The sequence below is a fragment of the Heptranchias perlo genome, chromosome 15 (assembly GCF_035084215.1).
Source record: "Heptranchias perlo isolate sHepPer1 chromosome 15, sHepPer1.hap1, whole genome shotgun sequence".
In the NCBI taxonomy this organism is placed as follows: domain Eukaryota; kingdom Metazoa; phylum Chordata; class Chondrichthyes; order Hexanchiformes; family Hexanchidae; genus Heptranchias; species Heptranchias perlo.
The window spans coordinates 4,279,462-4,292,105 of NC_090339.1; the positions used below are offsets into that span (position 1 = coordinate 4,279,462).

Here is a 12,644-nt window from a genome sequence, read left to right on the forward strand (position 1 = left end):
TGTCCCGACATCCAACCGAAACAGAAACAACAGATAAGCAAATCAGAGAGAGGGAGGGTTGGGTTGGATGATTGTAAAGTGTTTCATAGAAAACTGTTGGAAGATATGAAAGATCATCTCACTGAGGTAATGATAAGACATTAGCTGAACAAAAGCAAATAGCTAAGGTGGTGGAAAGACAAGAGGAGAAATCCACACAGGGGAAAGAGGCAGAAGAAAAAGGAGTTTTGGAAGGACAAGAAAGCCGTGCGGGTGCCAGAGGTTTGGAATGAAACCGGAAGATGGTGGAAACACATTACCATAGACACGCCAAAAAGAGAAAACAGCAAAGGCCGACTCCGAGTGCAGAGCCAGCACCATTTTGGGGGTACACCTTTTGTCAGAAGATGGCTCTTGTGGGGGGAGATGGGAGTGTCTGTGCTGAATTGAGAGAAGCTGACAATCCTCACCATTACTGAAGATAATATTGGTGCCTTGGAAGAGTTAGTGTGTAAAATTTAAATACTTGGTACTGATGCTGATGCATGAAGCCCTAGGCAGACGTTTATTAATGGGGGTCTGTTGGGCAGAAGATGTCCTTGTGCTAGATATTAAAACAGAGAGCAGTTAAGATTATGAAAGGGTTTGATAGGGTAGACCTGGAGAAGAAGTTACCACTTGTAGTGGCGATCAGAAGTAGGGGCCATAAATGTAAGATTGTCACTATTAAATCCAATAGGGAATTCAGGAGAGTGGCTAGAATGTGGAACTCGGTACCACAAGGAATGGTTGAGGTGAAAAGCATAGAAGCATTTAAGGGGAAACTAGATAAACACATGAGGGAGAAAGGAATGGAAGGATATACTGATAGTTAGATGAAGTAGGGAGGAGTCTTGTGTGGAGCAAAAACTCCGGCATAGACCTGTTGGGCCAAGTGGCCTGTTTCTGTGCTGTAAATTCTGTGTCATTCTATGATATAAGATACTGCTTTCGTAGCAGGGATTCCATCAAGTGATCACAGAGGGCAGTGTTCCTTCATCCTTAAACACAATATCAATTTGTGTAACATTAAAAGGATTCAAACTTCCTCCTGTTTAGACCTTGCATGAGCTTTATTTGTATAGAATTACTAGCTGTTCCCAATGCAGTCTACAGACATTTAAAACCTTGGCCTTGAAGTAAGGTAAACCGTGTTATAAAGAAGCATGGTAATATTTTGTATGTTGTTTGTTTCTAGTATGCCCGAGAATCAGATTACCTGAACAAAATCAACAGAAGTGAAGGCAGATGTAAACTGTTTGCAATGGATCCGGAGACACAGGTAGAGTTAACACACAGATTTAAAGCTACAAGTGCCTTGTAAAATATGGGGTTTTGGTGTGTAAACGTGCTGGATCACCCTCCATAGGTTTTTGGTTTGTTTGAGTTTATTGAATGGAGTGTTTTATCTCAGTGTTTATAAGAGATGGTTTGACAATTATGGCAAAGAATTTTCCAGGATTTATTGTTGGACTATACATAATTTAACACACCCACGGGGCGGAAACAAACAACAGTCTAGTTTGTTTGTGTACCTCTTTATCATGCAAGATTAGATCAGGTAAGTTGCTTCAGTTCAAGAGACATATAAACATTGCTTGGATAAGTGGCGCTCGATCAGCTTTGCATGTGACGCACGAGGGATTTGTGATCTTCAATTCCCTTCACTGAAAATCTTTGAGTCAGAGCTTTGACAAATGGTTTTTGCTGTTGTGCGTCTAGATTCCCTGTTGAGAGTTGAACTTTTGGATTTTTAAAGTGAAGTTTTACAAAAAAATTTACTAGCACCAATTGGATTAAATAGATCTGCATCACATATTTACGATGAGGCCTGAGTGTGTGGAAGTGTTTGAGAATTATGAATTGCAAAACAATTGGTTGCACTCAGCCTATTAAATATTAATTGCCAAGTGTTAGACTATATTTCAACAGTGTATGAACAGTTAGATCATCAGCAAAGCACCCTTTTTAGTTTGCACAGGTTCAGTTTATTTATTTTTAAATAGTTTCCATTTCTGCCCATTTGTCCCATTTATTTTCTAAACTTGGGTCCGATTGGGAAAAGATGAAAAATAAAAAGCATGAAGTCGATTCTTTATGTGGGAAATAATTTATTGAGGAAAGCAAAAGTCCTTTGGTCATTAGGAAGTTCTGCCGGCCTTGTTTTGCACCCACTGTATCATATCAATTTGCTCATTATTTTTCAAGTACTTTTGATCCCCGGTTTTTTCTGCTATTGAAACCAGCATGTGTAGACTCGGTGATGAGCCATAATTCCCAAGTTAATCATCAAAATAAGACCAATTGGACATGTTTATATCCTGAGGAAAATGGACTGGCGATGCCTGAGCTGGGATGAGCTTCTTCACTTTTCATATCATGGCTAACGAGCTTGAAATGCCCCCTCTTGCCCTCTTATAAGAGCTCTTTAGTCGATTGTTGCTCAGTGCTCGAGATGAGTGAGCAGCTTGGACTGGTTATCATGTCAGTTGATGTAGACATGGCAACAAGAGGCCTTACTGTCAAAAAAAAAGGGAAAAGAGGAGATTAAAAAATGGCTTTTACAGTACACTTAACATCTGGACCAAGAGCAGCTTAGGAAGAGGCTTGACAGGTCATGTGTACTGCCTCGAGACTGAAAGAGAAGGAGAAATAAAAGAAGATTACACCAGGACCAGAGTTTTAAAGAGATAGATTGTGTGGCACATTCCAACTCATTCATTGAGTATCTCCCAGGGAATGTCAGCTGTTTTACCTTTGTGTGTTTTTTTTTAAGAAACTGGATTTTTCAGGAATTGAACCAGATGTGAGACCGTTTGAGGAAAAGTTTGGCAAGCGTTTTATGGTTAAATGCCACGACTTGACTTTCACTCTCCAAGGCTGTGTGAGTGAGCAGGCAAATGGCACACTGACAAATGTAAGTTGTATTCAAAAGGGTCTCCTGTTTGCATCAGTTTATTCCAGTTAGAAATGTTCACTTTAACGAGGGAACCTGTGCAAGAAATATAAAAGTTCTGTTTATATATGGTGTAGTTTGTGATATTAAAAATTGCTCCGATTTAAATGGTGTGACGTACATGGGAGGAAAGGATTTGCGTTTAATGAGCATCTTATTATCACGTTCCAAAGCACTTCACAACAAATTACTTTTGAAGTGGTGCTGCTCTTGTTAGGCAGGCAAAATGGCAGCCAATTTGCCCTCAAGGTCCCTCAAACAGCAATGAGTTGCGTAACCAGTTAATCTGCTTATTACCACATCATAGAATCATACAGCACAGAAGGAAGTCATTCGGCCCATCGTGCCTGTGCCGGCTCTTTGAAAGAGCTATCCTATTAGTCCCACTCCCCTGCTCTTTCCCCATAGCCCTGCAAACTTTTCAGGTATATATTCAATTCCCTTTTGAAAGTTATTATTGAATCTGCTTTCGGGCAGCGCATTCCAGATCATAACAACTCGCTGCATAAAAATGTTTTTACTCTTCTTCCCCCGGTTCTTTTGCTAATTATCTTAAATCTGTGTCCTCTGGTTACTGATCCTTCTCCCACTGGAAACAGTTTCTCCTTATTTACTCTCTCAAAACCCTTCATGATTTTGAACACCTCTATCAAATCTCCCATCAACCTTCTCTGTTCTAAGGAGAACAATCCCAGCTTCTCCAGTCTCTCCACATAAATGAAGTCCCTCATCCCTGGCACCATTCTAGTAAATCTCCTCTGCACCCTCTCTAAGGTCTTGACATCCTTCCTAAAGTGTGGTGCCCAGAATTGAACACAACATTCCAGCTGAGGCCTAACCAGTATTTTATAAAGGTTTAGCTTAACTTCCTTGATTTTATACTCTATACCTCTATTTATAAAGCCAAAGATCCTGTATCAACAACTTTATCAACTTGTCCTGTTACCTTCAGTAATGGCGTTGATTGAAGGATAAATGTTGGCCAGGACACCGCGAGATTTCCAACAGTGCCATGGGATCTTTGATTCAGGCAGGACCTCAATTTAATTTCACATCCGAAGGACAGCCCGTCTTGTTAATGCAGCACTTCATCAATACTGCACTCAAGTATCAGCTCGTATTATGTGCTTAAGTCTCTGGAGTGGGGCTTGAACCCACAACCTTCAGACTCAGAGGCGAGAGTGCTGCCAACAGTCACAGTTGATGCCCTGATATAATTGTTCAGCATGATTGAAGGAGCAAACCTGCCAAGATAAGTAATTTTGTCATGTTTACTGTTATACCAGTTCTAATGGTCTCACCGACTCCTGATTACAATGAGATTCCCGTTAGCTAATATCTCCATTATACTCGCAACTGGAGTTGACTGGGCTTTAAAGCAGTGAACCACTCAGCTCCCATATGCAGCCACTAATGTTTTCCATGGGTTCAATCTGTCCTGATTGGAACATAAGAAATAGGAGCAGGATTAGGCCATAAGGCCCCTTGAGCCTGCTCCGCCATTCAATAAGATCATGGCTGATCTTCAACCTCAACTCCACTTTCCCGCCTTATCCCTTGCAGAGATTCTGTTGCTACAAACTCGGGCTTCAAATACTGAACTGGTAACGATGCAGATATCGAATCACAATATGTCTCTGACCTGCAGCAACGTATTACCCCATAGGAATTTTCTTATCGCTCAGTATGATTGCTGCTTCTTGCCCTTTCGCATTAAGTCTGGCTTAAAGGAAGATCGTTATACTAGATAACCAGTTAAACACAGGTGAAGGAGGCCAACTTCTATCATCCATCTTGGATTCCCCTCTATCTGGTCATCTGACTGCATCATGGATGAATCTATAATTTTTGTTTTCGGAGCTCTGTTCGGATGACTTTTCCAAGTTTCGATCCTGACAGCCGTCTTAAATCGCCCTTTCACCAGTTTTAATCTAAGCCCCTTGCCTTAGTATTGCGCTGAAGTCATGCTACAGGTTTACCTTATGTATGTCATGTAATATCTTGTCTACCTTTAATAGATCTCCTCTGCATCGGCTTCTTTCAAAGTGATAGTAATAGGCAATGCTGAGGACAGCTAGGGATCCCAAAATTGCCAGGCGGTTGGAGTTTACTTGTAGGATGGTAGTCACTAATCAAAGAGTGACCTCGACATTCACTTGTCCTCTTTCAAAGCTAAAGAGCCGCAGTTTCTCCAGTCGGAGAATGCAATCCTTATAACACCATGGATCAGCCCCGTGGCTCTTCTCTGCACTCCCTCCGTGGTTTCAATGTTTCCCTCATCTTTTGATCAAAACTGAGCTGTGCACTCGGGCAGGACACTGATAAAATGATCCAATACAGTAGATACAGAAACTATTTCCTCTAGAGGGGGAATCAAGAACAAGGGGGCGCAATCTTAAAATTAGAGCGAGGTCATTCAGGAGTCAAATCGGAAGCACTTTTTCACACAAAGGGTAATGGGAAATCTGGAAAACTCTCCCCCCAAAAGGCTGTGGATGCTGGGGGTCAATTGAAATGTTCAAGACTGAGATCAATAGATTTTTGTTGGGTCAGGGTATCAAGGGATATGGAGATATGGTGGGAAAATGGAGTTGAGGTACAGATCAGCCATGATCTAATAAAATGGCAGAACAGACTCGAGGGGCTGAATGGCCTCCTCCCATGTTCTTACAGTACAGTGTCAGTATGATGATCTCTGCTTTCTGTTCCTCTGATTTTACAATATAATCACTGTTCATTGTGCTCCACAGTGATTGGACGGGTCAGTTCTGAACCGTTGTCAGTCTGTGCTTGTGAAGCTTTCATACCGAACATCATGTGTTGGAAAACCATTGCAATTCTCCCACAATTGGACATGAATAGAATAAGTCTACTGTATTAGTGGCATTCATTGAAGAATTTAAAGAATTACTGTGTCTACATGAGAAAACTGGATTTCTATCAGACCATTTCTACTCCCTTTTACTTTTACATAGTTTAACACTTTTCAGTTTGGAGGCTAACTAGCAATTTTTAACTTTGTTATCCTCTAACTTCAATCATTATTCTGACCCACCAAGTTGTTGGCCTGTTGTTTAGAGCATTATATTGGCCGGTGTTGGAGAGATTAAATCACTCTTGGGTTTCAAGTGTCTTTCAACTTGTTGATGATGGAGTTATACTGCAGAGTATAGGAAGCCTCCTCATCTTTCCAGTGCTAAAAGGGTTAAATTATGGGGACAGGTTGCTTAGACTTGCCTTGTATTCCCTTGAATATTGAAGATTAAGGGGTGATCTACTTGAGTTTAAGATGATTAAAGGATTTGATAGGGTTAATAAAGAGAAACTATTTCCTCTGGTGGGGGAGTCCAGAACAGGGGGGCATAATCTTAAAATTAGAGCCAGGCTGTTCAGGGGTGATGCAGGGGATTAACTGAAAATTTCAAAACTGAGATTGGGATTTTTTGTTAGGTACAATATTAAGGGATAGGGAACCAAGGCGAGTAAATGGAGTTAAGATACAGATCACCCATGATCTAATTGAATGATGGAACAGACTTGAGGGGCTAAATGGCCTTCTCCTGTTCCTATGTTCCTATCTCGGAGAAGTCCTCTAGAAAGTTCTGGCCTGCTCTGTGTACACACGTTGTGCCATAGTGCCATTATGTTGGTTAAACATGTTCGTGTGAGATACCATCCTGATCAAGATGACCCCACTGTTCGGTCCACAGTCTGGAATGAGTCCCCTTTGAGATGTGAACTCCATTGTCAGCACTTGCCTCTCTTGAGCCTGTTCACACTAGGCTGCAGCCAACATGTGAACATCCTCCCCGGATTTCATGTATGATTCTGTGCTGGTTACAGTGGTGCAGCAAGCACTGGTCTTGCTCACTGCTGATGGATAACGCTGAGGAGAGTAAGAATCCCAACCTTACCACTGATTTGCCAAGCAGTTTGATAATACTTTCTGGCTGGCTGTTGCTAATCAAAGGGGAGAATAGAGAGCTAGATTTTCAACTTGCCCGGATCGATTGGCGTTTCTAGAAGTCGCCCAATGGAAATGAAAGTCGAGCGGTTGCTATAATGGGTGAATGATCCACAATGTCAGTTTTATGACGGCAAGTTGAAAATCCACCCCAGAGTGATTGCAACATTCAGATGTCCATGTATTCAGCATTTGAACACGTACTGCATTTAATGGGCTGAAGCTATAGGAGATCGGTAACTGAGGAGATGATATAACTGTACCTGTAAAATACACATCAAAGGAAGCTGATCGGAACTGTAAAGTCAAAGAGGAATTCCACTGAGGACTTTTTGGGGTTTACATACTCACCTGATAGGTATGGCAAGGTTAAATGGAGTTGAGGTACAGGTCAGCCATGATCTAATTGAATGACGGAACAGGCTCGAGGGGCTGAATGGCCTACTCCTGGTCCTATCTTCATATCTGAGCTGTAATCAGTATTAAGTTGCAAACAAACTAACTGAGGTGGACTCTACACACTTGAGGAAAGGATTCTGATTATGGAATGATGCCTGGAGTAAAGTTCTCTGAACTGGTTTCACCGGTTATAGCCTCTGTCTATTGTTCACAGACCCAGCTGTGGCTCAGTAGTAGAACATTCACCTCTGGTCAGGAGATCGTGAGTTCAAATCCCACTCCAGAGACTTGAGCACATAATCCAGGCTGACACTTCAGTGCAGTACTGAGGGAGTGCTGCACTGTCGGAGGTGCTGTCTTTCAGATGAGATGTTAAACCTCTCAGGTGGACATAAAAGATTCCATGAAACTATTTGAAGAGGAGGAGGGGAATTCTCCCCAGTGTCCTGGCCAATATTTATTCCTCAACCAACATCACTAAAACAGATTATCTGGTCATTTATCTCATTGCTGTTTGTGGGACCTTGCTGTGTACAAATTGGCTGCCAATTTTCCTACATTACAGAAGTGACTATACTTCAAGAAGCAGTAGCCAGTCGTAGCCAGAGGATCACCTGCAATGGCTTCTCTTCCCGCTCCCGCACCGTTACCTCTGGAGTCCCCCTAGGATCTATTCTTGGCCCCCTCATATTTCTCATCTACATGCTTCCCCTTGGCGACATCATCCGAAAACACGTTAGGTTCCACATGTACGCTGACAACACCCAGCTCTACCTCACCACCACCTCTCTCGACCCCTCCACTGCCTCTGATTTGTCATATTGCTTGTCTGACATCCAGCATTGGATGAGCAAAAATTTCCTCCACCTAAATATTGGGAAGACTGAAGCCATTGTCTTCGGTCCCTGCCACAAACTCCATTCCCTACTCACCAACTCCATCCCTCTCCCTGGCCACTGTCTGAGGCTGAACCAGACCGTTCTCAACCTTGGCGTCCTATTTGACCCTGAGATGAGCTTCTGACCACATATCCGCTCTATCACCAAGATCGTCTATTTCCGCCTCCGTAACATCGTCCGTCACCACCCTGCCTCACCTCATCTGCTGCTGAAACCCTCATCCATGCCTTTGTTGCCTCTAGATTTGACTATTCCAATGCTCTCCTGGCTACCCGCCATCTTGCACCCTCCATAAACTTGAGGTCATCCAAAACTCTGTTGCCTGTATCCTATCTCGCACTAAGTGCCGTTCACCCATCACCCCTGTGCTCGCTGACCAACATTGGCTCCCGGTCTGGGAACACCTCGATTTTAAAAGCCTCATCCTTGTTTGCAAATCCCTCCATGGCCTCACCCCTCCCTATCTCTGTAACCTCCTACAGCCCTCTGAGATCTCTGCGCTCCTCCAATTCTTGCCTCTTGCACATCCCCGATTTTAATCACTCAACCATTGGTGGCCGTGCATTCAGCTGCCTAGGTCCTAAGCTCAGGAATTCCCTCCCGAAACCTCTCCACCTCTCGACCCTTCTCTCCTCCTTTTAAGACGCTCCTTAAAACCTACCTCTTTGACCAAGCATTTGGTCACCTGTTCTAACATCTCCTTATGTGGCTCGGTGTCAAATTTTGTTCAATAATCGTTCCTATGAAGCACCTTGGGACATTTTACTACCTAAAAGGCGCTATATAAATGCAAGTTGTTGTAAAGCGCTTTGGGAACTTCTGAGATTGTGAAAGATGCTATATCGATTCAAATTCTTTCTTTACTAATGTAATTTAAACAGGAAAGGTTATTAATGGCCATCAGTAACTAATAGCCAGCAAGTGATATCCAGTGTCTTGTGGACACTGCAGAGTTGAGGTGAATATAATCCTGGCTGCACAGATGATGCTTTTGGAACAAGGGAGTCTATGTACAGGAATGGGGACAGTTGTGCAGGGTTACATTGTTTATGTGTAAAGATGAAGTACATCGTTGGAAGTAACAAAAAAAAACCGATCATGAGGATTAATTTGTGCTGCTTACTGGTCGCATTCCTGATTTCCCCGTGACCTTGTTTCCAATTACCAGGTTGAACCTTTCTTCGTGTCCCTCGCACTGTTTGACGTAAAGAATAACTGTAAGATCTCAGAAGATTTCCACGTTGACTTGAATCCCCCAGCTGTTAGACAGATGTTACTGGGCAGCTCGGAGGATGGGGCTGGTAACAGCGTAACAAGTGCAAGCTGTGTCACCAGTAATGATAGTCGTCTTCAACGAGTGGCTGAAAGATTTCTCCGTTACCCAAAACAGGTACGGTTACCGAGACAGTGCCGACTCCATTAAATGAAACAGGTACAGTTACCGAGACAGTGCCGACTCCATTAAATGAAACAGGTACAGTTACCGAGACAGTGCCGACTCCATTAAATGAAACAGGTACAGTTACCGAGACAGCGCCGACTCCATTAAACAAAACAGGTACAGTTACTGAGACAGTGTCGACTCCATTAAATGAAACAGGTACAGTTACTGAGACAGTGTCGACTCCATTAAATGAAACAGGTACAGTTACTGAGACAGTGCCGACTCCATTAAATGAAACAGGTACAGTTACCGAGACAGTGCCGACTCCATTAAATGAAACAGGTACAGTTACCGAGACAGCGCCGACTCCATTAAATGAAACAGGTACAGTTACCGAGACAGTGCCGACTCCATTAAATGAAACAGGTACAGTTACCGAGACAGTGCCGACTCCATTAAATGAAACAGGTACAGTTACCGAGACAGTGCCGACTCCATTAAATGAAACAGGTACAGTTACCGAGACAGTGCCGACTCCATTAAATGAAACAGGTACAGTTACCGAGACAGTGCCGACTCCATTAAATGAAACAGGTACAGTTACCGAGACAGTGCCGACTCCATTAAATGAAACAGGTACAGTTACCGAGACCGTGCCGACTCCATTAAATGAAACAGGTACAGTTACTGAGACAGTGCCGACTCCATTAAATGAAACAGGTACAGGTACTGAGACAGTGTTGACTCCATTAAATGAAACAGGTACAGTTACTGAGACAGTGTCGACTCCATTAAATGAAACAGGTACAGTTACTGAGACAGTGTTGACTCCATTAAATGAAACAGGTACAGTAACTGAGACAGCGCCGACTCCATTAAATGAAACAGGTACAGTTACTGAGACAGTGTCGACTCCATTAAATGAAACAGGTACAGTTACTGAGACAGTGTTGACTCCATTAAATGAAACAGGTACAGTTACTGAGACAGTGCCGACTCCATTAAATGAAACAGGTACAGTTACTGAGACAGTGTTGACTCCATTAAATGAAACAGGTACAGTTACTGAGACAGTATTGACTCCATTAAATGAAACAGGTACAGTGACTGAGACAGTGCCGACTCCATTAAATGAAACAGGTACAGTTACCGAGACAGTGCCGACTCCATTAAATGAAACAGGTACAGTTACCGAGACAGTGTCGACTCCATTAAATGAAACAGGTACAGTTACTGAGACAGTGCCGACTCCATTAAATGAAACAGGTACAGTTACTGAGACAGTGCCGACTCCATTAAATGAAACAGGTACAGTTACTGAGACAGTGCCGACTCCATTAAATGAAACAGGTACAGTTACCGAGACAGTGCCGACTCCATTAAATGAAACAGGTACAGTTACCGAGACAGTGCCGACTCCATTAAATGAAACAGGTACAGTTAGTGAGACAGTGCCGACTCCATTAAATGAAACAGGTACAGTTACTGAGACAGTGCCGACTCCATTAAATGAAACAGGTACAGTTACTGAGACAGTGCCGACTCCATTAAATGAAACAGGTACAATTACCGAGACAGTGCCGACTCCATTAAATGAAACAGGTACAGTTACCGAGACAGTGTCGACTCCATTAAATGAAACAGGTTCAGTTACTGAGACAGTGCCGACTCCATTAAATGAAACAGGTACAGTTACTGAGACAGTGCCGACTCCATTAAATGAAACAGGTACAGTTACTGAGACAGTGCCGACTCCATTAAATGAAACAGGTACAGTTACTGAGACAGTGCCGACTCCATTAAATGAAACAGGTACAATTACTGAGACAGTGTCGACTCCATTAAATGAAACAGGTACAGTTACTGAGACAGTGCCGACTCCATTAAATGAAACAGGTACAGTTACCGAGACAGTGCCGACTCCATTAAATGAAACAGGTACAGTTACCGAGACAGTGCCGACTCCATTAAATGAAACAGGTTCAGTTACCGAGACAGTGCCGACTCCATTAAATGAAACAGGTACAGTTACCGAGACAGTGCCGACTCCATTAAATGAAACAGGTACAGTTACCGAGACAGTGCCGACTCCATTAAATGAAACAGGTACAGTTACCGAGACAGTGCCGACTCCATTAAATGAAACAGGTACAGTTACCGAGACAGTGCCGACTCCATTAAATGAAACAGGGACAGTTACCGAGACAGTGCCGACTCCATTAAATGAAACAGGTACAGTTGCTGAGACAGTGCCGACTCCATTAAATGAAACAGGTACAGTTACCGAGACAGTGCCGACTCCATTAAATGAAACAGGTACAGTTACCGAGACAGTGCCGACTCCATTAAATGAAACAGGTACAGTTACCGAGACAGTGCCGACTCCATTAAATGAAACAGGTACAGTTACCGAGACAGTGCCGACTCCATTAAATGAAACAGGTACAGTTACTGAGACAGTGCCGACTCCATTAAATGAAACAGGTACAGTTACTGAGACAGTGCCGACTCCATTAAATGAAACAGGTACAGTTGCTGAGACAGTGTCGACTCCATTAAATGAAACAGGTACAGTTACTGAGACAGTGCCGACTCCATTAAATGAAACAGGTACAGTTACTGAGACAGTGTTGACTCCATTAAATGAAACAGGTACAGTTACTGAGACAGTGCCGACTCCATTAAATGAAACAGGTACAGTTACTGAGACAGTGCCGACTCCATTAAATGAAACAGGTACAGTTACTGAGACAGTGCCGACTCCATTAAATGAAACAGGTACAGTTGCTGAGACAGTGTTGACTCCATTAAATGAAACAGGTACAGTTACCGAGACAGTGCCGACTCCATTAAATGAAACAGGTACAGTTACCGAGACAGTGCCGACTCCATTAAATGAAACAGGTACAGTTACCGAGACAGTGCCGACTCCATTAAATGAAACAGGTACAGTTACCGAGACAGTGCCGACTCCATTAAATGAAACAGGTACAGTTACTGAGACAGTGCCGACTCCATTAAATG

General features: G+C 42.9%; 1 protein-coding gene across 1 annotated transcript in view; it reads left to right on the top strand.

Moving 5' to 3' along the window:
- Positions 1-12,644, top strand: part of dock11 (dedicator of cytokinesis 11) — a 273,861-nt gene that overhangs the window by 67,310 nt on the left and 193,907 nt on the right. The window contains exons 10-12 of the mRNA XM_067996777.1: positions 1,217-1,300; positions 2,795-2,935; positions 9,405-9,626. Of these exons, the coding sequence (XP_067852878.1) occupies positions 1,217-1,300; positions 2,795-2,935; positions 9,405-9,626 (447 nt within the window). The remainder of the gene's footprint in view (positions 1-1,216; positions 1,301-2,794; positions 2,936-9,404; positions 9,627-12,644) is intronic.